General features: G+C 33.4%; 1 protein-coding gene across 1 annotated transcript in view; it reads left to right on the top strand.

Annotated features, from left to right (window-relative positions):
- Positions 1-22,566, top strand: part of gukh (NHS actin remodeling regulator GUK-holder) — a 262,039-nt gene that overhangs the window by 215,664 nt on the left and 23,809 nt on the right. The window contains exon 2 of the mRNA XM_074172794.1: positions 5,717-5,991. Within this exon, the coding sequence (XP_074028895.1) occupies positions 5,717-5,991 (275 nt within the window). The remainder of the gene's footprint in view (positions 1-5,716; positions 5,992-22,566) is intronic.

Below are 22,566 nucleotides of genomic sequence, written 5' to 3'. Positions count from 1 at the left end.
GAATTATATAATTTCAACCTTATATATATGTTGTTGAGTTTCTCAAGTCGAGAGGCAATATTTCTGTTCTTTTGTGAAAAAAAGGTTTCCTTGCAATTTAGAGGTTATAATACTTAGTGTTTTGATACCAATACGCCAAGAAGCTCTACCCATCAATGACAATGATTTTAAACTGTATATTCGATGCATTATTTCATTCAATTGCGTTGATTGTAGATCTGGCAAATGATCTGATACTGAAATATCCTCACGCAAATATTCGCTAGTGGTACAACGACCTCTAAAGTCCATCCATCCTTCTTCTCGAGAAATTGTTGCGTTCAACGATAACTGCGAACTCCGCTCAAATTGCTCGTATACGCGTATACGCTAAAAAAGAAAACCAAGTCCGTTTTCCGTAAGTCGACCACACAAGACGAATTCGAACCACCCAACTTTCAGGCCTTCTACATTGAACCATCAAAAGGTCTATGCAGTGATTGATTGTTGATTACCGTATTACGATTGTCTAGATTCAGTCGTCGAATTCATTATTTCGAATGACGAAGAAAATTGGTTCTTAATGTCGATCATCTCCTGAAATTGCATTGTTTTTGAATTATTCATGAGAGCACTAGTAGAAATTAATTGCATGCTTCTGCGCTGATTTCATTCATAAGTATTCTATATCTTTAATTTTTACAGGAAATGTTGAAAAACTTTTTTTCTTTCTTATATATTTTATAGATAACTTTTTGTCATTCAATATAACCGCATCAAATATGAAAATTATTAGCGGTGTGGTACAATATGAATCATATTCTGTTGACAAAAAGTATGTTATTCCTTTAATTCAATTATTTTTTCATTTTATTTAATTATTTTCCCGATAAAACTGTGAAAAATTCAGAAACATTAGCTGCTTCACCGTAATTGTTGTTTAAAGAATAATTGAAAAATATTCCTAATTTAATTTAGGTTTCACTGACTTCCTTATTTTTTGTCCCTTTTTTGCTCTCTATATTTCATTATCATTTGTAATTGATGCTTTTGAAAGAGACTTTTCCAACATCTTCTGGAAATATATTTGACAAGTAATGTGTTCTGAATTTTGACCCAATTTCATTACATTGTTATTACACAAATTTATTGGTCTATAAACCAAATATTTATCATCATTTGAACATCTGTATTCGCTGCAGCTCATCAAAATTCTCTTTTAACTTTTTAAAATAGGTTAATACTTCAATAAACGTCGTTGTACGTATTATATACTTCTACCGTGAAGTAATTTTTTATTAATTATCCAAGAAGGGGTGAAAAAGTTGAACAAGGAATAATTAAAAATCTGGATTGCCAAAAACACACATACGAGATTATGTAACTGAAGCTACAAATTTACGACTGAGCTGGTTGCTGACTCCTCATTCTTCACCTAATAATATTGTTCATGACACATTGAACATATGTGGTTGATAAATTTATGTATTTCATAGACCTTTATCAGTATCTCATTTAGTCTATTTCGTTACTGCAAGGACTTGCAGGAATGTAATGTTTGGAATGGTTCAAATATCATTTTCTTCAATATATCACCAGTCTTCAAATCGATGCCATTAAGAGGTACATCGATTATGAGTGTATAAGTACAGCGAATTTGATGGCATTATGGTTTACTTATTAAACTTCGATTGTATGACTGAAAAGATTTGTGTTTTTCTCTTTAGAGCTCTCTCAAGAGGTCATTCCTTACAAGTGACATCGATATCTCTATCATCTACCCATGGTATTCCCAGGCAATATTCATAGTCTTTTATATTGTACATCAACGTCTTTTCCAACAATACAGTAGAATTCAATGCAAAGAGAACCCAAATGTTCGTTGTCTCTGAAAAAGTACAAAACAAGACAAATTGAAAAGCAAGATGTCTTGATATATCACGTTGTTGAAATATCTAAAGCAGATAGCTTTTCAGGTACTTGGAAGACACCTTTAGCAGACCAAAGTATACCACCTTCCATCTCAAAAAGAGTTACTTGCCTGATTACAGATGCACATCTTTCAAGCAACATTGATGGCTTTGGAGATGTATCCCTCTTCTATGGATATCTTCGCCCACAGCTGTTCATCCTATCGTAGATCATCTCACTAAAACTCAGACTACACTACTTCATCCTACTTTCAACGTGGGAGAATATACGTAAAAATAGAAAATAATCAATCTGACAATTCAGGAGTTCCCCAGGCTTCAGTTCTTTGTCCTGTCATATTTTTATTGTTCGTTAATGATCTACCCCTATATATAGGTACTGATAGTATTACACTTTACGCAGATGGTACTACATTGGCTATTGATGCAAATTCCTCTGAGGAACTTCATGTCAGATTGAAAATATTATCTGAAGGATTCAGCAAATGATGGGTTAGAAACTGCCTGCTTCTCAATAGCTCTAAAGCAGTATGTATGCAATTTTCCACACGACCTTTGAATATAATAAATCATTTTCATGCTGAAATTATTAATGACGTGATCGGTTTGTCTGAAACAACACCATTTTTGGGATCATATTTGGATTCAAATATGAGCTGGAATAAGAGTATCAATTTTATTTCAAAAGTACAATACTACAACTCAAAAATACTTTCAATACCTCACAGAGTTTATTATGCTTTAATTTATTCCCGAATATCTGAATAACTGTTTGACAAAAAGTTACAATTTGATAATTATCCTATAAAACGATGTGAATTTATTAGCCTACCCAAACATTCAATTATTCAAGTGTTGGTATTCAGAAAACTGTTTCCATAGTATTCTGCTTGTACTACCTAGTTTGTTCCTAATACCTTGTTCACAAGAATGTTTTTGCATATAAAACTCAAAGATTTTATGTATTTCTGATTTTTTAGTATTCTTTCGTATCATATCAATATCATATGTTTGATCTAAATGGAATGAAATATTTATTACTCTTATTGAATAGCCATTTTTGTACGGGCACTACTCTCACAATTACCTCATCATATAGCACCTGAAGGATTCAGCATTTTCTCAAAAAAAGTTCGATCGTACATGTTCTATAATATCAGGATCATTATGTATTACGTATTTTCAGGAAATGTGTAAATCTTTTACAGATACTTATTTTAAATATGAAACAAAGAAAAAGGCCCTTCTGAAGCATCTCCGTACGAATATTCAGTCGGTCAGAAATCCCTTTATCGTTTTCGAACTGTACGTTAATGACAAAATAATATTGAAATTATTTGTTTTCAATCAGGTCCGACTTATGCTCAGAATACACGTCTTATTGAAATTTTGAAGAAAAATATTAGAAGCAGTAATCACTAATATTCAAACAATCCTTGAAAAGGTTTTCTGAAACAACAAACGATATTCATAAATTAAAAGGACGCGTACTTCTTGATCGCCATAAGAACAAACTGTCATTTGAATGATTAAATCACGTACAAATACGAGTACTATTCAAACCTGTAACTGCTTAAGATTTATTTAAACGAGTTGATAAACATTTCAAAGCCTATGACCTCTAATAAACTTTTGTTTTCACCATGCAAATACTTCGGTTTTATGGACATGAGCATTACGCATACATTATTCTCAAAGAAATATAATATACGTCCTGTCGGTGGGCGTCTCATAAAATGTTTAATCTGAAACAATAATAAATTATTTTCTACTATTGGGTGTCACGTTACTTCTTTATTGATTCTCTACTTTACTATCCAGGTACCATTAATAACAGAGCTTATTGAATTGAGGGCATTCAACATAAGTAATAGGGTTTTGTCTGTGAGAATGAAATCACTTATTTTTTTTTAATATTCACATCAGGAGGTTATATATTTATTATACATGTTTTTTTGTGTTGAATTTAAAATTGATTTTCAAGACTATTATAGAAAATGAAAACGTACATCGGAAGGCAACTTTTGAGAATTTCGTATGATAAAAAATAAACTGTCCTCAATTTCCCATGTTTTTTTTTTCAGCGTGAAGGTTAGGTTAGGTTAGGTCAAACCCTCCACCGCAACCTGCAAGGGTTTATTGTGGCTCACACCTATTCTCACTCGACCAAATAAACCCAGCTTCTTAACGAAGCCGATTAGTTTGTATAGTAAGAGGTCTTTCAGGTCAGAATGGGAAGAGTATGGCTCTGCCGAACTCTAAAAACCTGAATCGAGTCCCAGCGGGGCAGGCACAAAATATGTGCTGTGCAGTATCATCATTTTCTAAACAGAGGCGACACACACTGTCTTCCGACAGTCCGAATCTCTGCATATGATAATTCAAATGACAGTGACCTGTAAGAAGGCTTGTTAGACATCGTAGTTCACGTAGTTTAACACCTGTTGGGTGTCAAACTTCGGAAGGTGAATAAACGCCTTGGAGTGAGCCAATTCTGGAAGATTCTGCCATAAGTCCATAAAGGTTCTTGCCATGCAGGTATTTAATCTTTGTTTGGCAAAGCCTAAAGCGATGCCAGTGACAGATTGTGGTCCGATGAAGCTGCTTGCAGCACCCCCCTTTGCAAAGGAGTCAGCAGCCACATTGCCTTCCAGGACAGTATGGCCCGGAATCCAGACTAGAGACAATCTGTAAGCGTGAAGGTTTTCCATTATGAAAATGCGTATATTTCATCCATTAACACAATAATTCAATTCATCAAAACATCTGCTTTGAAAAATGTATCTCACTTCAATTATCATTCTGGAAAGTTGGAAAGCAAAATTCAAAAATATGTCATATTATCATCCTAAAAAGAATTCAACTGAAAAGTATAGTCGCTGGAATGAACTAAACATGAACCCGGAGCTTGAATATACAAAAATAATAATTCGAGGCGTCAACAAAATGAGTGGAGTAATGTTGCTACAAACAGCACTCGGGGCGTTGTTGAGCACTTGGTAACTGGCCTAGGAATGCCGGAATAGATTATGCTGGGTGCCTGGACACTATGAAATAAGGGGTAACAAAAAAGCAGATGCAGATACTAAACAACGAACATCGAACCCATATATGGGTTTGATGCTTCTGAACTAGATGTAGCAGTCCCAAAGTCTATGGAACGGAACCAGATTAGGAAATAGGCCAATGAGAAATAGTTTCAACAGAGCAAGGATCGATGCAGAATAATTACAGAGCTACTTATAGTAACATTGTCTATTTAAAGTCCATCCAAACAAAATAGGACTTCGAAATAGAGCGAATATGGAATACCGGTTTCCAGAAAACAAGCAATTTGTATTTAATATCAATTATGATCCAAATAACATAACGAATATCTACTAAAGGATCTGAACAAACTAGTACTGGAAACAAAATTGTTGAATGGCAAAGGTGAGACAGCAAAGGTGAGAGAACAAAAGCAATAAGTGATTTCTAGAGTCATGGAAGACATGGAAAAGTCAAAGAGTTTCCAATCATCAAAAATCGGTATTGTTACTTAGCATTTTTCATGAAGAGGTCAGAACTTATTCCTCTAATAACTGAATTCCTAATGAATATCAGTTTTGAATGTCTTCACAGAATAGAAAACGAAGTAATTAAGTTTTAAGTATTGAGAATTAGTAATCTACTTACACAACCAAGATAAAACAAACAAAATTAGTACTTTTTTGTGATTCTTTTTGACAACTTCTCCAGTACCGTTCTATTCCACAATCTTAAAATGACTGATAACCAAACTAATAACGCTCTTTTTCTTCTTTCAGCTGAAAGCGACATCTGCTCCTTTGCCCTTATCAAGAACCACTACGCCGCCAAGAATGACCTTACCACTAACCTTTTCGTACCGTCAACCCGTCCAACAGCTCTTCAAGCGCTTTATGAGGCCGCCTCCAAGACGCCCGTCCACGTTATGCGTCAATTGGATAGGTGGCGTCGCGACGGTCATCGCACTTCCCGGTTCTTCCTCTGTACGCCGGTTCTTGGAGCCAAGCGCCGGAAGATTAGGAATAAGGTGGACATCGATATCGAAACAAGCATGGTAAGTTGAAAGCTACAGTTTCTTTTCGTTTTCGTGCCCTCAAATCTAACCTGCATGATGGCTCAACAGAAAAGAAACAAGGTATTTAACGTTAATCTCACTTCAGCACTCAATTACTCATATCCCATATGTAGGAAGTATCCTCGTATTTGGGCCCCTTTTTAATCTAATTTGACTTAATCAATAAAATACATATTGTTATTTCATTGGACATCATTCCATAAAACCTCGAACAAATTCTGATATCTGCATAATTCCCACCGTAAATTTGGATTTTCTATCAGTTCTTTAAGCAACGTTTTTGTAGGGGAGATTCTTCGTTGTCGGTTGAACCTCGAAAAATTATTCTATTTTCATTCTACTGTCTAATAAAGTTACCTTTCTTTTTTGTAATTAATAGTTCATAGATATATGAATATTGATATCTTCCAAGATGATATCAAAATCTATAATGCATTTTCAACTAGAGAACAGTACCTATATTGACATTTTTTTCAAGCTCCCGGAATATTTGCGTCATTATTCAATCATTTTTCACCATACTCCTCAGTCCTCTCGCCAACCGACTACCATATTTTCAAGCACTTCGATAACTTTTCCTTCTTCGCCCGTCAGGACCAGGCAAAACGGCCTTCATCGACTTCACCGAATCCCGAACACCCACTTTCTATGCTGACGGAAATTATCGACTTGTGTTATGTTGGCAAAATTGTAGTGATTCAAATTGCGCTTATTTTGAATAAATTGAATAAGTATTTACTGAGATATTACAGTTTAAAGAAGACTTGTGAAACCGGATGAAACCAATATAATACATCTGATTATTCTATTGAAAACTTTCCTATTAAACCTTGAACAACTTCTCGATCTCTATATACTTCCTACCATAAAATTTCATAAGACATTTTCCTAAAGACCGAACGGAAAGTTTGTTTCTCGAAGTTTCCCCACAAATACACTCCGAATCTCCCAAAAGGCTCACCTTTCGGAATCAGCGTAATCATCCATTGTCTCGAGACACCGATACTTAAAATATCGCGCTTTCAGGTTCCCTCATTCTCGATCAATGGAGTCGGGCAATCCAATTACTTCGGGCTGATTCTTGACTCGACTTTCACTACCTACCGGATGTTTCGATGTTTCATCGAGGACGTTCAGTCTGATTGTTTTTAAAATCTGTTGAATCTGGTTAGCATTCGAAAGAGTGTATATTACACAATTCTACAGTTCTGTTCCAAAGAGAAAACATGATTTTTTTATAATTCAGTGTTCGTATTTGAAAGTTATGTACAATAAATATGATGTACAGGCTGCTTACAAAATGGTGAATGACATAGTGGAGGGTCTTGATCAGTGCAAGCACACTTCCTTACTTTATATGACTTGACAAAAGCATTTGATTGTGTATCACATGCGATACTCATTGAAAAATTGATTCATTATGGTTTGACAGGTACCATTTTGGGTCTCCTCAGCTCCTATCTCGAAAACAGGTATCAGTGTGTTGATCTTAATAATATCAAATCCAACATCAAACTGATACAACATGGAGTACCCCAAAGTTCAGTACTTGTGAAATCGGATAACTTGCACATCGATTTGATTCGTACTGTTGACGAGAACAAAAACTTAGGCAAGAGCTGGTTCACAAAGAATAGAGTCAAATTGAATGAAAGTGAAACACATAACTTTATTGTCTCCTCAAATCCACTCTATCAGAAAGGACAAAATATATCATTTCTTGGTATAATCATCGACGATCTGTTAAACTGGTCCAGCCACGTATATTATGTACTTCGTGATCTCCCTAGAGTTTTATTTGTTTTAAGGCAACTCAAACCAGTAACCAATCTAAACGTATTGAAACTATCTTACTTCTCTTCATTTCATTCTATACCATCTTATGGTATTTTACTTGGAGCAACTCAAGTAATGGAATAATGGTATTTCGATATGAAAAAAGCCATTCATGTCTTAGCAAATGTAGAATACATATATCACTGTCATCAACACTTCATTCAGCTTGGTATCATGCCGGTGCCTTCACTATACATATACATCGTTTTGTTAGAGATACATAAAAACGTAAACAATATTAAGAAACACTTCTATATACATCAGTATAACACAAGTTCTGCAGATATGTTAAATCCTCAACGGCACAGACTAATGCCGTTGGAGATTTAACACCAACAGGTTATTTACCAAAATCTATTGGCTATTTCCACTCAAATACCAATTAAATCCTCATTTATAAGCTGTGAAATTTTTTGACACTGCAAAACCTCTTTTCATTGGTTGACGTCACAAGTCTGGCCATGATGTGCATTTTGATAAATGACTTTTTGACGTAATACGATAGTTTTCTACAATACGGCTCCACATCAAAGAAGGAGAAGGCGGAATGCCTTGAACTACTGCTTGAACTTTTATGAAATTTGCGTTTAGATGATTTAGGAATATGGAAAGTTAGACTGCTATTGTTCAACATTTCAATGCTCAATTTGTGTATCAAATCTGAAAATGTCCAAAGAATACAGTACAATCATCTTCTCAACAATTCCCTACTAAAATTGTGACAATACAATAATTGTATACATTATTTTTCTAGTAAATTTCTTCACGATAACACAAAACTAGAACTTACTTCCAGCACATATAGAATGATAACATGACAGTGTTGTCAAGCTGATTAGAAATACAACTCACAGAAATTTCCGTGTGACCACTACAAATTTACACTCCCTTTCAAATTCAAATGTATTGAAAAGTACACACAAGTATTCATATTAGGCAACATGCCAACTCATACAGCCTTTCTGACGTCACAGGTTGTGTTTGGCGCGTGTTTGAATTCATATCGTTTCTATCTGAAATAATTAGCAAACGCGATATAAAGGATTATTTTTGTCCATAAAAATATCTGTATTTGGTCTATTCTTGAAGATAACGTAGGACCTTTTTTCTGTTTTTGCCTTAAATATTTTTTCACTTTTTTTGGTTATGTAGGGAAGCAGGAAATTATGAAATGTCAATGAAAGGTACACACTTTTGAATGAAAACTGATTGACAAAATTCATCTAAAACACTGTCTTTTCCTCACAAGCACTCTTTCATTGCCTTGATTAGTCTTATTCCTTGAGTAATAATATTTCAATTCCATTCTGAATATCTGTAAAATTCTCGTTTTCCAAAAGAACACTTTCCAGGAACCTTTCTCGAGGAATTCAAAAGACAAAAAAGAAATTCATGCATTAAGCTTCCAGCGACGAGGGGAGTGGATGTATCGCGACTGTTCCCAACGTTGCAGGAGCGGAGACTTCATTTTATACACTTTTTGTCGTTTATTGTGTTGTGTAAATGTCATCCGAAGTATGTGCATCACAATCTTATACATTCATTGTTGTCCTCCGTGATACGATGAATATCGTTCGCGTGCATTTGAAAAAGGCATCTAAGATATCACTTCGTGCGATACATTCTTAATGCCACAGGAGGGGTGATGATCGGGTTATCAAAGACTGGCAAGTTGCTCCAGATAGCAGAGCCACAATCAAATAAGCAAGCAAGTAACATTTTGAACTGAATAACTAGATAACTGAACTGAATAACTAGATAATTTACTTATCTGTATGAAATCACATTGCATTGAAAAAATATAGAGAATCTGTATATTATTCTTGATTCTAAACTGAATTTGAAATGAAATGATTATAAATACCTCAGGATTATTTCAACAAAATTCAGGCAGCTGAGAAATTTGTTTACTATCACGATGAAAGTATATCTTGCTGTAATATTTGTAATATTCTTCAATATATATTTTGCTGACTTAACTTCGACCTCCTGTTACGTTTAATACTACGTAAATAAGTGGCACACTTAATAATTAACGGTTACAACAGTTATTCTTCAGAAACACTTGACCAATAGACCAATACACTTTCACCATCCAAGACATCATATCACTATCGATGTCTACAACTAAAACGAAATATCTGTGCGCATCCACCATAATTTATTCTTTAACAGAAACAACTAGAATTTATTCAGGATCGTTCGCCATTTTTCTTGTATTTTCTGTGATCAAAAGTTCTTGACAATGTTTCTCGCTGAATTGGGGTGTTTTTTTCATTATTTAAAAATTTCAATGATTTGACATCGACTTTCTTCACTACGTTTCGATTGTTAGTATCCACAATCATCTTTTAGTGATGGTTCCTGACGACTATTGAACACTCTTTCGTTTCGAACCGCGTCATTCACAGTTCACCACTCTGCAACGCATTTCCCCACTTAAGTGATAGTTTCCACACTTTTTGAATATTTATGATCTTCTCGTTAAATTCGCCAATGTTCAATATTTGAGCAGCTTCTTTGCACTTCCTTCTGAACCAATTTCAGATTCGGGCCACTTGGTGGTTTCTGCTTCAAGGATATTCTAATACTCAGGAAATGTAACATCCGACATCAATTTGTTACCATGACCTACAGGTAGTTCTTGAAGTCATTGTTAGCGTTTGGTGGCTTGGTTTTTGCGAAGCTACCTCAAGTTGAAGATATTTCTAATCCCAATTATTCTTATCCGATCTCTTGACGCCAGTAAACCTGTACACCAACGTTTCTGTCAAAGAAACACTTGATCTTGAAGGAAGTTATTCTTGGATTTTTGGCTGTTTGGATGCCTTTGACTTGTCCATTTCTTTCAACTGTATCTGCATATACCTATTTTTCCTCCTAACCATCTTTTATGACACCCACTTATGACATTTCGTGACTGATTCATCTTGAATACTCATTGTGATATATATATATATATATATATATATATATATATATATATATATATATATATATATATATATATATATATAATAATCATAGAGTGAACCTAGTTTTATTACCCTCGACCTCTGCAAATTTTCATTTCAAACTTTTTTTACAATTTATTCAATGTGTTCAACACATGAATCGATATATTGTATAAGGGAATCATTTTTCCTTTCAATAACTGTCCTTGTCTTGGCATCTGATTTATGCATTTGCGAAAAGTTCTTTTATTGAAAGGTTCTATTGTGCACTCAAAAGAGGATCGACGGGATGTCCATGTTGAATGGAACAAATAATTCAGGATTTCCGCATACATTTATCATTGTTGTGAAATACTACTTCGATCACATTGATGGAAAATTTCAGTATCGATAGCTGATGATTTAATACAATTACGTCCAGAAAGAAAATATGTGAAATCAATCATTTTAACGAGATTTGAATTGTTGGTCACGGAGGTTGGTGGTGATTCGAATTTTATCTTTTTTCCAATCGACCGTAGCAGTAGGAGGCTCTCATCTTCTAATCAAATTCAGTGCGAATTATGACTATATTTTTGTCTGCTATGATTTTTACATTGGGAGTTTTGGCACGCTCAAATGATAAAATAAATACTAGTAAATGTATTATTCGAAAAATAGAACTGAACATATTAACTTGAATGTGAACACCCTCTCTGGCTGCCTGCATTTTCTATTGATCCCTTGTCATTATATCAAAAGAACAAAAGTGTAGAGTCATGCAATTCACAACGTCAGTTATATCATTAATAATGATTGACTCTACAAATGGCATACCGGCATAAATTCTGGAAAATGTCTAGTTATTACTGCCACGTTAAATTGTGGGCGTATCAACCTATTGATCATGTTACTCCAAAATACCTCATGAGCTTCAGAACGTTATTATTCAACATTAAATTACTCTTTCGTTGAAACTGTCGCTGTGCTAAGGCTTCGTGTTTTTTCATATCAGTAAAAATCCAAAACTCATTAGTAATTTTATGATTCATTAAATAAAGCAGTAAAATTTACTCGAACATTTCAAATCTACATATGAATATGGTTGACAATGTTTATGTTAAATGTCAGAGGTTAAGACTCACCTGAAGAAAGTTAAGAAAATTGAAACTTAGAGAAAACAAATGAATAAATAACGCCTCCAGAAAGTAATTTGGTTCGGAACAGTTTTCTTAATTTTTCGCTATATATTTCTCGAGTTATTTAACTTTTATTTTCAGGCAGCTGAAATTCGAATCACTATTATCCATGAATCATACTTTATAGATAGAACTGAAACAAACCTCTTTCGTAAAATTAATCTATTGAAAACACTTTTTTCACACCAGAACAAAAATACTGTCTATCGACACACATTTCGCTAACCATGTCAGCATCAGTCTTAATCATGTTCTGATGATGGTAAGTTGGTTAGGTTAGGTTAGGTTTGACTAGATATAAATCAATAGTTTATGTTTAATGACATAAGGAACAGAAAAAATTAACTCTATCCCTAATTATGAACAATTCATGAAAAAAATCGTTGAAAATATTTTTGAAGTGTTATAATCTCTACCAAAGAACGATGAACAGTACTTTCTTGCCTCAGATATGAAATCATTTTCTGTTCACTAGATAACAAATAATCCTAGTTTCAATATCTTCTTCATAATCATTCTATCAGCTTTTAAATGTTTCTTATGTACTGAACAATCACTTGACGAGGTGGTAAATAAAATTATTTTTCTCAATTGAACTCGATTATGTGCATGCAAATATTTTACGTTGCCGTAAGTACGAATTGAGATGGCTTTTCAAGTACCTAGTGCTGAAAATTATTTTAATAGTTTTTTCTATTATTAGCGGAATTGAAAAGTGTTTTTATTATTGGTCTCGGTAAAATTTATAATGTTGTATTCAAATTTTTATTCGCGAATTTTTTCTAAATTCCAATCCTACCCTAGAGATAATTACCAAGAGATATATGGCTAGCATTCAGTAGCAATGGAATGTGGAAATCGTTTTGAGCCATTCAACAAATCCTGTCAAATTCGAATGATCATGATATGAGTTTGATAAAAATTTGATTTTTCAGATTTTTCTGAAAAAATTGCAACAAGCCTCAGTTTACTCCCACTGATTACTTCGAATATATGATATGAAACAAAATATTCTGAAATGTTTAGGTCTTATTTGATATTAACTTTTTTATAGACTGACGAAGTTTACTCCTGCATTGTGTTCACAGATGAAACATATTCTCTAGTTGTATCTTCAAACAAGAAATCATCCTATCCATCATTTCCATTCAAATGCATCTCAAGCACACTTAAGAAACTAATTGAATTTTTCTCAAAGGCCATTAACTTCACTCGCTCATCTCCGATGCAAATTCCTCTAATTAAAAATCACATTTGAATTTGAGAACCATTAGCGTGGCGATGAAAAAACGGTAAATACCAATACACCGACAAGGGAATAGATAAATTCCTTTTTCACACTATTTCCTTTTTCACACTATTTCCTATCTAAAAGCTTCGGCTGTCGCTTTCGTTTTCCTTTGTTTCGACCACTTTGATGAATTGGCGGAAATATAGTTGGAGATACCTATCTAAGTTTATTGTGATGGATGACCACGATTCTTCTTAGAAGTTAGCAATATCTTCGAATTACTGACGGATGAAAGGATTCTCTTAGTATGGAAGATAGGGGAAAAATTCATTTGAAAAAAAAAACGAAACGCCAACTCTAGTTTTTTCATTATTTTGCATCTGGATATGATTTAGTTAAATATTAAAGATGAAACGATGCTTCAATTATTCACCAGAAGACGTTCATTAAACGGGTCTTTCAACAGAGACTTCCCAACTTAGACAATTGATAACGGCCATCTTGTTGAAGCTACATATGTCAAATTAGTTGTCATTTATTCAGTACGTTTTGCCAAATCACCATGGATGGATATATCATTCAACAACACGTACAAATAATAACATTGTTTCATCAAAATGAGTGTTCTGTTCGGACAACGTACCGCGCGCTTCGCCCATTTTACGGTCGCCATAATCGTCCTACCTACCGTTACAACGTGGTGAATAAATTGAGCCCACTGGTTCAGTGAACGGTCGACCAATACTCGAACATTTACGAAACGGAAGATCTACCGAAAACATCGCTGCTGTATGTGAAAATGTGCAGAAGAATCCGAGGCAATCGATTTCGTGTCGCTCACAAGAACGAGGCCTTTTGTAGACCACACCTTGGCGAGTTGTGCTTCGTGACTTGGACTTGTACCTCTACAAAATTCAATTGACCCAAGAACTGAAGATGACCGACCATAGACAACGACTCGTGTTTGCTGAATGGGCTCTGCATCAGCTGAAAACTGTTCCTGAATTTTATTGAAAAATCATCTTCAGCCACAAAGTCACTATTTGGGGTGGATTTCGGACTGACGACGACATCGATCCATATTTCTTTGATAACAACGTTGGCCAGGCTGCCATTGTCAACGGCGAGCACTATAGGTCGGTGATTACCAACTTTTGGCCTGAATTGGACATCACTGGACACCAACGACATGTGATTTCAACAGGACGATGCTGCGTACCACACAGCTCATGCTACATTGGATATTCTGCACGAGCGATCTGAGGGCATGGTCATCTGACGTGTAGGTGATGTGAATTAGCCACCGAGATCGTGCGATTTGATCCCGTTAGACTTTTTCTGGTGGGATTTTCTCATAACCTAAGCCATCGGTCAATTTCAGCTTGATTTGTGCGCCAGAGACATAGAAAATTGGAGGTTTTAGATGCGCTTCTTTCAGAGGAGCCGAGGCGGACATTTGAACGATGTTATATTCCACACATAAATCAATATGTCTTTGAAACGAATAAAAAATGTCGATGATATCCCACACACACTTTGTTTTGCGAAGAATAACACCATCATTCAGTACATGTTTCGAACATATAGAGGTTCATCATCGGCTAATATTTAAAATTCTACAATAAAAGAAGAACAACGTAACAATAGTTAATACAATGCAGTATATAATACTGCAGAAGAAAATATTTTATTTTATAACGTGTTCTATGTTTGTGGATCTCTAGTCATTGTTCCATGTCATCTCGATTTTTATCTCTTGATATAATTTTGACAATTGATTCCCCTTTCTCATTCAATTCATTTCAGATATTTTCTTTATAAGCCGTTTTCATGTACCGGTTGATGATTTTCATCATCATGAATGAGTGAGTGTAACTATTTGGTTCATTAAAATAAAGGGATAAGTTTCTTATTCAGATCGCTGGATGAAAGGTAAAACTGGAACATCTGGCGTAGAATAAATCCAAAATAAGTACTTTTCCCAACCCCCAGAAATGCAATACTCTTCTCGATGCGCGTTTCTTCAACCAAGTTGGCATTTGCAGGAGATCCTGCATTTCTGGCAATTGAGAAAAGTGCTTGTTTTGGAGATAACTGAATGTTATTCTTCATGTTAAACAAATTCTCATCTGAGAAGTTTCAAACACATGCCCTAAATTATTTTCCGCTGGCTGATAACTAACTGAAACTCAAGCTTGAGTATCAGTTTGATAGTAGTGCAGCTATCAAGTTTCATTCACCGCTGAGTTTTTCTTAGTTCTGCTCAAAACTCGTATAGTTGGTCCTAGTCAAGCATAAAAATGGACTAATCAAGAGACCACATAATTTAATCACTTTTCATACCTAGAGATATGAAATACATAGAGAAATATTAGAGAAAATGAATGAAATTGGAGAGAAATACATTCGTACAACAATTTAAACATTTTAGAGCCGACCACGTGCACTGAACTGATGATTGGGCTGCTTTGCTTGACGTTGTTTTCGTTATTTTCGTACTGAGTTTGTTAAAGTTATAGCGGAACAGAATTTGTTCATCAAACACTGGTTTATAGCCGTTTTGAGGGTCTAAAGGTTACAGAGACAGCAAATCAAACATAAAAAGAAATGGTTGTAGAAATTCTTATATCTATTTTTAAATAAAATGTACCCTTGATGCAAGTATAGATGCAGGTGGGCAATTAAACTTTTGCTTCTTCTCCCCTATTGCTGGGGTTAAACATTTTTTTTTATACAGTGTCATGCCCAAAGTATGCACCATATGGAAAACTTATTTATTAAGGGTTTTTCAACAAAAAGTTATTTTTGATAAAAGTTTGTGCATCCTCTAAAACTAAGCATGCACCAACTAAATACAGTAAAACATATGTAATATACGAGGAGCTTTCAAATATTTGATTTTGGGACAAGAGTAAAGTACTCTTATTTTGAAAAATTTCGGGAAATGTTATATAGAAAAGTTGTTCAGCATTGAAAAATACATCTAGATTTGAAGTCATGGCTATCAAAAATTAATTTGATTTTTTTTCCTATTTTATTAAATAGGGACTGCAAAAAAAAATTGCTGAAACGATAAATAGACAGCATCCTATTACGATGGTTCATTTTGAAAGCCTTCAAATTACACAACTGTCGTGTTAACCACGGTCAATTTTTTTGAAAAGTAAATTAATTTTCAAAGTTTTTGGTGTTATTTTAATTTTTTGTCATCACAGGAATTACTCAAAATTATACAGTATTGTAACAAAAACTTAATATTCAAATATCAAATCACAAAACATCAAAATAAAATAGGTATTTCTGAACAAACTCATTGATTTTCTTGTTCAAAATAAGTGTTTTAAGTTGAATCTCCAGATAATCAATGAGTTTGTTCCGAAATACCTATTTTATCTCGATGTTTTGTGATTTGATACTATTGAATATCAAGTTCTTACAGTACTGTATAATTTTGTATAATATAAAGATAACTTTGCACCAAAAACTTTGAAAATTAATTTACTTTTCAAAACAATTGATCGTGTTAGCACCATAGTTGTGTAAATTGTAATATTACAGACTTTTAAAATGAACCGTCGTATACAGGACGCTGTCTATTTATCGTTTTAGCAAAATTGTTTTCGTAGTCCCCATTTAAAAAAATGAGTAAAAAAATAAAACTTCACTTAGATGGCCATGACTTCAATTCTAGATGTATTTTTCAATGATGAACATTTTTTCTAAATAAATGAATAAAATAAATAAATATTTGAAGGTTCCTCGAATATTACATGTGTTGTACTGTATTTTGTTGGTGCTTGTTTAGTTTTAGGGGATGCACAAACTTTTATCAGAAATAACTTTTTGTCGAAAAACCCTTAATAAATAAATTTCCCATATGGTGCATACTTTGGGGATCACACTGTATATTTATTTTCATTCTCAAAATGATGGCATTTTATCGAATTAACAAATGAATAATAAAAAAATATGATGTATTTATTTCGAATACAAAACAGCAATGATTTTACCTAAAAAACAATTTCAATCAGGCAAAAATAAATTCATGATTTATAAGTTTGTTTATATGCAATGATTATTTCAAAAGATTTATCAATCAGATTATCAGATTCCAAAAAAATATTTAATTATCTTATACATAATATATTTGTATATAACAATTTTCAAGTAATAAGAATGAAATTCAATGTAGTTTTTATAATTCAGAAAACAAATCGATTGAAATATTTGAAAAAATTGTTCAATGTCTTCTGAAATGCATAACACGAATAATGAAATTAGTGGAGAAATTGTTCTTTATACATATACGACATTCACATTTATCCAAACCTGAGATGTATATGCAGGAAATATTTGACCCAATTGCGATATATATCCTCCAATCGATTCTGAAGTAAACCGATATGATCATATTTCAAAGAAACAAAAACAAACTAACGTCTCTGCAATTTCCTGTAAACTATCTGAAAATATGAACTCTTTCATGTTCAACGCCAACTCGACACCTCTGTGTCTGCATAATTTGAGTACTTTATCTGTTTACACCCACATGTCTAATGTTTATTATTACAATCAATATATATATGGCAAGGACGGCGGCTATTTTCTATGACAACTTTCAATGTAAACTTTCTAGTTTCATATTTATTTCAGACCGATACTCTTGGCAATACCATTCAGTCTGTCGTGATCACAGACTAAACGATTTCATATACAAATTATATTATATATATATATATATATATATATATATATATATATATATATGAGTAATAAAACTTTTTATCTTTTTTTCCACTTTTATTAGATCTCCTACCACGTAGTAACGGCTACATCCATCAATTTATTATAACAATATATTCAATTCACCAGAATGAAATACAAAAAAAATGAATCAAATTTTTCACTTGAATGAATCGTTAAATTGTTCTGTAGGGTTTTTCCTACAACTATTTAGTTTAGAAACATTACATCTCTTCATTGATTTCAATTTCATATAATAAATTATTGTTAGGAAATTGAACCTTCATAACTCTATTAACGAGCGTTCGTACAAAATATCCATCTGCTTGGTTTTTTATGTTAATTATTTCCTTATTTTTTTTCATGGCAAATCATTGAAATACTCTATTCTCCCCAACCCAACGGTTATTGCCGATAAACATATGGATATTTAGAACGGAGCCACTTGGAATATTTTATTGTAAACACTTTGATGGATTAGGACAAGGGCCCAAGTGGTCGACCCTTCTCGAATATATTTATGACCCTGACCATATTGTCAATGACGATTATTTCTAAAGTGACTTGAGAAACATTTTTAGCAGAGGCATTCATTCATTCTGTTCTGGGATTTCGGCCGGGCTGTTCCTACTTTTCATTCTCCTCGCCACGAAGTTACACTATATTTTTCTGCATATATTTCGCAAACCTATTCATGTTCCATTAAAATAGATATTTACTCGTTTCAATTGACAACGTCACTGTTGAATATTGATGGCAAGAGTTTTTCAAAAAAGTTTTTTGAAATGGATCCCGATAGTTCTCCCAGGAATTAACGAGTTTACGATTCAGTAAAACCTAATAATAATAATATTTATTTCAGACATTGTCCCTATTCTTCAATTTCTCACCTTTATCAAATGTTATAATAAATAATAGTTTAAAAAACTAAAAAAAAACACGCTTTAATAGCAACACAAACTAAAAAATGAAAAACAATTCGCAACTATTTTAAGATAAGATTCAACATTGATAATAAGTTCTATGGCTTGATGTAACTAATGATTTTGAATAAGTCTGAAATCAGAATGAATCTATTTACAAAAAAATGTATTTTGTTGTAAAAAGCGTGGGGTGCTGAATATCCATTGTTTTAAATACTTGGTTAGAGCTGTTTGCCAGATTGGCACCCCACGCTTTTTTACAAGAAAATTAGTTTTTTTGTAAATAGATTTATTCCTATTTTAGACTTATTAATAGTCATTAGTTACATCAAGCCATAGGACTTATTATCGATGTTAAACACAATCTTAAATCAGTTTCGAATTATTTTTTAGTTTGTGTTGCTATCAAAGCGGGTTTTTTTAGTTTTTTAAATTATTATTTATTTTCTACTTTTTAGTTTGACTTGCTATTTCAAATTATTTGTTTTAATATAAAGTTCCCAAAATAATTTTTTTTCTGCGAACTGGTTTATTTTGGGCAAAAAACCCAAGAGACATTTTTTGTTTAGAATGAAACAGGCTATCGGAAATAAATTTTTAAATGGTAAACAAATAATAAGACAAAAAGTTACATTGAAAATAAATTTTAGGGGTTGCGTTTTCCACCCCTTACAACCATGAAGTAAACCAAATAAATTTCTGGATAAGTGTCTTTTTGGTATTACAAAACGTCAGGTTAATTTCAATATTGTAACTTTTTTAGTGAAATATTGTAACTTTTTTAGTGAAAAAAATTGTTATACAAATTTTATGTACCCCCTTCAAGGGGCTGTATCCTAACAAGGGATGCTCCAATGAAATTTCTTTATATGAAAGATCCTATCTTTTTTTCGATGAGGGATCACCTCCTTTAATGTTTTACACTTATTTAGTTACACCCTGTATAGACGCATATAGACAATGTGGTTGTCTCACTTGCTCTCACACAGAGACTGTGTGAGGAAACTATTTAATCCTGGTGATCCTGATCAGGATAATGAGATAACCTTGAGAAATTATTGTACTGTCACCTATTCTTGATAAGTGTACAAATTTGGTCCATTTAAAGTTTGTCAATATCGAGTTCAAAGGTGTCGGTTATAAACAAAGAAAGTGTAAATTGATTATTTTTAGGCAGAGAAGGTGTTTTGTAATAGTGATGATGAACGCAACAATAAAACATTTCAATTTGGATTTGTAATATCCCATAACGATAAAACGTGCATTTGGCCAGAACACTGTGCGGTACGCAACTTCAGGATATATTGTCTAGCTATTAACGTAATGAGATCAAGAATAATCCGTGTCATCGCCCTTGATGCATATTCTGGTCTTGAAATCACACCTCTTTTGAATGTTATTTCAAGAATACTGACGTAATTCTGTTAGTATTCCCAAGATAACTTTATGTTTTCGTTTATTAGGCTATGTTTAAGTTGTTCTCTTCAACCGCTCTCTTCCATCAGTCAGATCTCATTTCTGCAAAAATGCACTTCGCACGAAAAGTTCGTTTTTCAGCGTCTACCAAGTTAATATTTACCGAAATAATATTAAAGGCAGTTATTCTTTCTATTACGATATACTCGTATTCATCACATATTTTGTTCGAATGATTATTAATAATATAGGATACAATTCACGACGAAAGTTCTTCGGTCTTGAAAAATTGGCTTCTTCTCTATACTCACAGTCATACCAAATGAACATCAACAAAAATTGAATCTAACAATACATCTCTATGTTTTTACAAAAGATATATTTTCCTTTCTCATATAGTTAATTGTTATGAAAATATTTAATGATATAGAATGAGTAAAAATATTTCAATTTGGCATAATTTTCCGCTTTAATCCAGATGGAAAATAAAAAAAGTCACTAAATAATTATGACTATTCTCACAGTATTGAAAACAAGATGAAGAAATTTTTTAGCCATATATAAAATTACAATTACATAACGTAATTTTGGCTTTTCTTCCATTTTGTTGATTTCACTAATGTACAGATAACATTCAACATAACTTATTGTTGTTTTTCCGACACACCTTCTTTAAAGTAGCGCATTATTTAATTTTAATTTTTCTATGTGGCTATTGAAATTTGGTCACAATTGACAAAATTTATGGTCAGAGTTTTTGACCCTGTGTAAGGAAAAAATTGAAACTGTATATTTACGTGGTGGCGTCCATGACAAAATATACTGTGTCAGGATTATGACGAAATTTGAATATTTTAGTTCGGTGAAAAGTTTTTTAAAGAAACCTGACAATATTATAAAGCAGTGAAGAAGTTCAAATAAATGTGTGCTTAGGTATTGTCGAATATGGATTAACTGGTATCAGAGATGCTTCTTTTAGAACTGGCATTAAGAGAGCGTGTAAGAGAATATTTTGCAAAGAAAAATGAATCTTGTAAACGTCATAAATGTTCTTAAGGAACGAAACATGTTTGGGAAGAGCGGTTGTTTCAAAAGTTTTGTCCGTTTTCATGAGTCTACTTTAAACTGTAATATCTCAGTTAATACTTATTCAATTAATTCCCAATAAGCGCCATTTGAATCACTGTACTTTTGCCAACGTAACACAAGTCGACTGATTCCGTCAGCATAAAAACGTATGCTCGGGATTCGAATAATCGACGAAGGCCGTTTTTGCCTAGTCTTGATTGGCGAAGGTTCTACCTGTGAGATTGTTATCGAAGTGTTTGAAAAGATGGTAGTCGGTTGGTGAGAGGGCTGGGGGATATGATGTGTGAAGTACAACTTCACGCTCAATTCGTTTAATTCGTGAATTGTAACACGTGCGGACGGGTGTTGTTGAGGAGCAGGATCGGACCTCTTCGGTTGACCAGCAGAGGCGACTGCTGACGCAATTTTCGGCACCTGCTTTTTGAGCTTTTTGACCTTTCCAATACGTTTTAAACCATCATAAACCGCATGGGAGCTGGCGATCAGTTTTTCCGCCAGCCCACACACCCTTTGTGACGGGTCAGTCTCCACCGCGGTCCTCAAATCCTCGTCCTGGATTACTGAAGGTCGACCACTTTGGGTCAAACCTTCGAGGCTAAAATCTCCAGAACGGAATTTTGCAAAACAACGTTGAAAGGTGCGTTCATTAACACTATCATTGCCAAATGCCTGTTTAATTTTTCGAGTTGTTTCGTCACGCTTTGGTTCAATTTGAATTCGTAGAGAAAAATTGGTCAAAAATCGCTCAATGAGATTATATATTAATGAGCCACAAAAGCTCTTGAAAGACCACATACCTTTATGAGACGACTGAACTTCGGGTTATAACTTTATTTTTTGTAATTGATCGATTTGTTAGGGTGCATATTTACAATAAACTAAATATAAAAATATAGTTAAAAAGATAGTAAGAATCTACAAAAATGTACCTACAATGTGTAATATTGTAATTTATTTAGGGTGCAATTGTCTTAAATACTCATTATTATAACTTTCCATACATATACTTTCCGGCAACGAGATTTTAGATATATTTTTTTGTGAAAATACCTTTTTGTACAACTGCATCTCTATTGATGCTTAAATGTTTTTCACTGTGAAAAAAAAACTTTTTTCACTGCCAAAATTATTTTCAACAGAGTCAATTATTAATAGATTAATAGATTATCCATCATAAAACAATT

The sequence above is a fragment of the Leptinotarsa decemlineata genome, unplaced genomic scaffold (assembly GCF_025532065.1).
Source record: "Leptinotarsa decemlineata unplaced genomic scaffold, Ldec_3_MD MMD2_tig00000199_RagTag_RagTag, whole genome shotgun sequence".
Taxonomy (NCBI): domain Eukaryota; kingdom Metazoa; phylum Arthropoda; class Insecta; order Coleoptera; family Chrysomelidae; genus Leptinotarsa; species Leptinotarsa decemlineata.
Note: the sequence above shows the minus strand (reverse complement) of the source record. Positions and strands in the feature narration are given on the sequence as shown.